This window comes from Olea europaea, unplaced genomic scaffold, assembly GCF_002742605.1.
Source record: "Olea europaea var. sylvestris unplaced genomic scaffold, O_europaea_v1 scaffold25160, whole genome shotgun sequence".
NCBI lineage: Eukaryota > Viridiplantae > Streptophyta > Magnoliopsida > Lamiales > Oleaceae > Olea > Olea europaea.
This window is the reverse complement of record NW_019243409.1, coordinates 1-1,599: the sequence shown is the minus strand read 5'-3', so window position 1 is coordinate 1,599 and position 1,599 is coordinate 1. Positions and strand designations below refer to the sequence as shown.

The 1,599-nt window shown below is 37.5% G+C and overlaps 1 protein-coding gene across 1 annotated transcript; it reads right to left on the bottom strand.

Annotated features, from left to right (window-relative positions):
• Window positions 1–96: 96 nt before the first annotated feature.
• LOC111382528 (zingipain-2) lies at window positions 97–1,593 on the bottom strand. Its single transcript, XM_023006534.1, has 2 exons — window positions 1,009–1,593; window positions 97–804 (listed from the first exon to the last, which is right to left on the bottom strand). Exons 1-2 carry the CDS (start codon window positions 1,508–1,510, stop codon window positions 194–196), a joined length of 1,113 nt encoding a protein of 370 aa, XP_022862302.1. The 5' UTR covers window positions 1,511–1,593; the 3' UTR covers window positions 97–193.
• Between the last annotated feature and the right edge of the window lie 6 nt (window positions 1,594–1,599).

The following is a 1,599-nucleotide window of genomic DNA, read 5'->3' as shown; positions in this document are numbered from 1 at the left end:
GTGATATGAGTAACAAACCGCTAGATCACTTACATATGCATAATGTGCAAGTTTCTTCAATCTACTCTTTGTGTTTCTTAGTAGTGTTTTCTACCATTTTCGATTTTATCTCATGATTTATCCGTGAAATTTATTTGTATATTTAACTTGACATAGTATCAAGTTTTTACACCGTTCCATGAGGAAACTAACGTCAACATAAAATTCCTCGAGACTTTTTAACTGGGTAGCTGGCTTCCATTGCAATGCCGCATATCCCATCTTTATCAGCAGAATCACGCTTCATTTTGATATAACCTGCTTCACCCCAATGAGCGCCCCATGAATTCTTCACAAGCCAGTACTTCTCACCATTTGCTTCGCCATAGCCAACAGCCGCTACGCCATGATTGAGATTTTTCCCACAATACCCAGAGAAGATCCCGCTAGAGTACAGTTGAAAGTCATACCCACTAGCATCAATGGCAACAGAGACTGGTTGTTTTGCCACTGCAGCAAGTAGAGCTTCCTCGCTACCGGCAGGTATAGCTTTATAGCTACTTATTTTTGCTGCCCTTTTTTTTTCTTCGATGGTGTTACATCTGTCATTTTTCCCTTCATATGGATAATCTTTTTCTGTTGTTATGCCACCAATTTTCTCGATGAAAGCAAATGCTTTTTCCATAGATCCACCTTGACAACCTTGGTTATATTTGTTGTAATCACAGTCAATGAGTTCTTGTTCCGACAAAGACACCAATTTGCCAGTCTTGATCTTGTTGATGCCTTCGACTGCTGCTATTGTGGAAAACGCCCAACAACTGCCTGCAATGGGAGATATACACGGTAACTAATATAATATTCAAATCTGAATACACTCTTTGAAGAGAATATATCATGTGATTTCACTGTCATGATTGTTTTGTTCTTATATTTGAATGCTAAAAGTTGAGTTAAAAATAATTGAGATCAAAATATGTCTCGACAGTTTTTACTGTGCAATAACTGTGAAAACAGAGAAGTATGTACCACAATTGCCCTGATTTTTCACAGGAGTCACTGCACCTCTCTTTCTCCAGTCCATGCTTGGTGGTGCTAGAGAATTATCAAATGTAAAATTATATCCTCCCTTGTGCAAAAATCTTGGGCTCTTATAACCCAAGTAGGCAGATCTGAATTCTAGGTTTGTCATATCTGCAAATTCATTGTCTCTCAGTTTGTATGAGAGATTCTGAGAATTTATATATTCAATCAATTGAAGATTGGATTGGTAAATCCCGAAGCGAAAATTCCATTCTTCTCTGCTACCATATCTTCGTCCATGACGTTTCATCCATTGCCTGTACCTCTTCTCCATTGGGTCTGTGACATTATTTTGTTTGTGGGTTTCAGAACATGCATCTGAAGACAGGCAGAGAAAATACAGCAGCACAATAACGAGGTAAAAAAATTGCAATATAGTTAGAGTTTTCATTCTTAAGCTAGAATAAACAAGTCGAATGAGTTTATGATATTCGCATCTTATTGACATAATAATACAAATGCCTGCTCCTTCAGTATGCTAAACTGATTGGTAATTCAGTTGGGTTCATGTTTTTGTTCTTGTCTTCACACTTTCTT

What these genes read in the sequence shown, in the direction of transcription:
- LOC111382528 (XM_023006534.1), bottom strand. Translation starts at nt 1,510, where the DNA reads ATGTCAATAAGATGCGAATATCATAAACTCATTCGACTTGTTTATTCT. An exon ending in GAAAAATCAGGGCAATTGTG is followed by an intron (nt 805 to 1,008) that starts GTACATACTTCT and finishes CTCCCATTGCAG; the next exon opens with GCAGTTGTTGGGCGTTTTCC.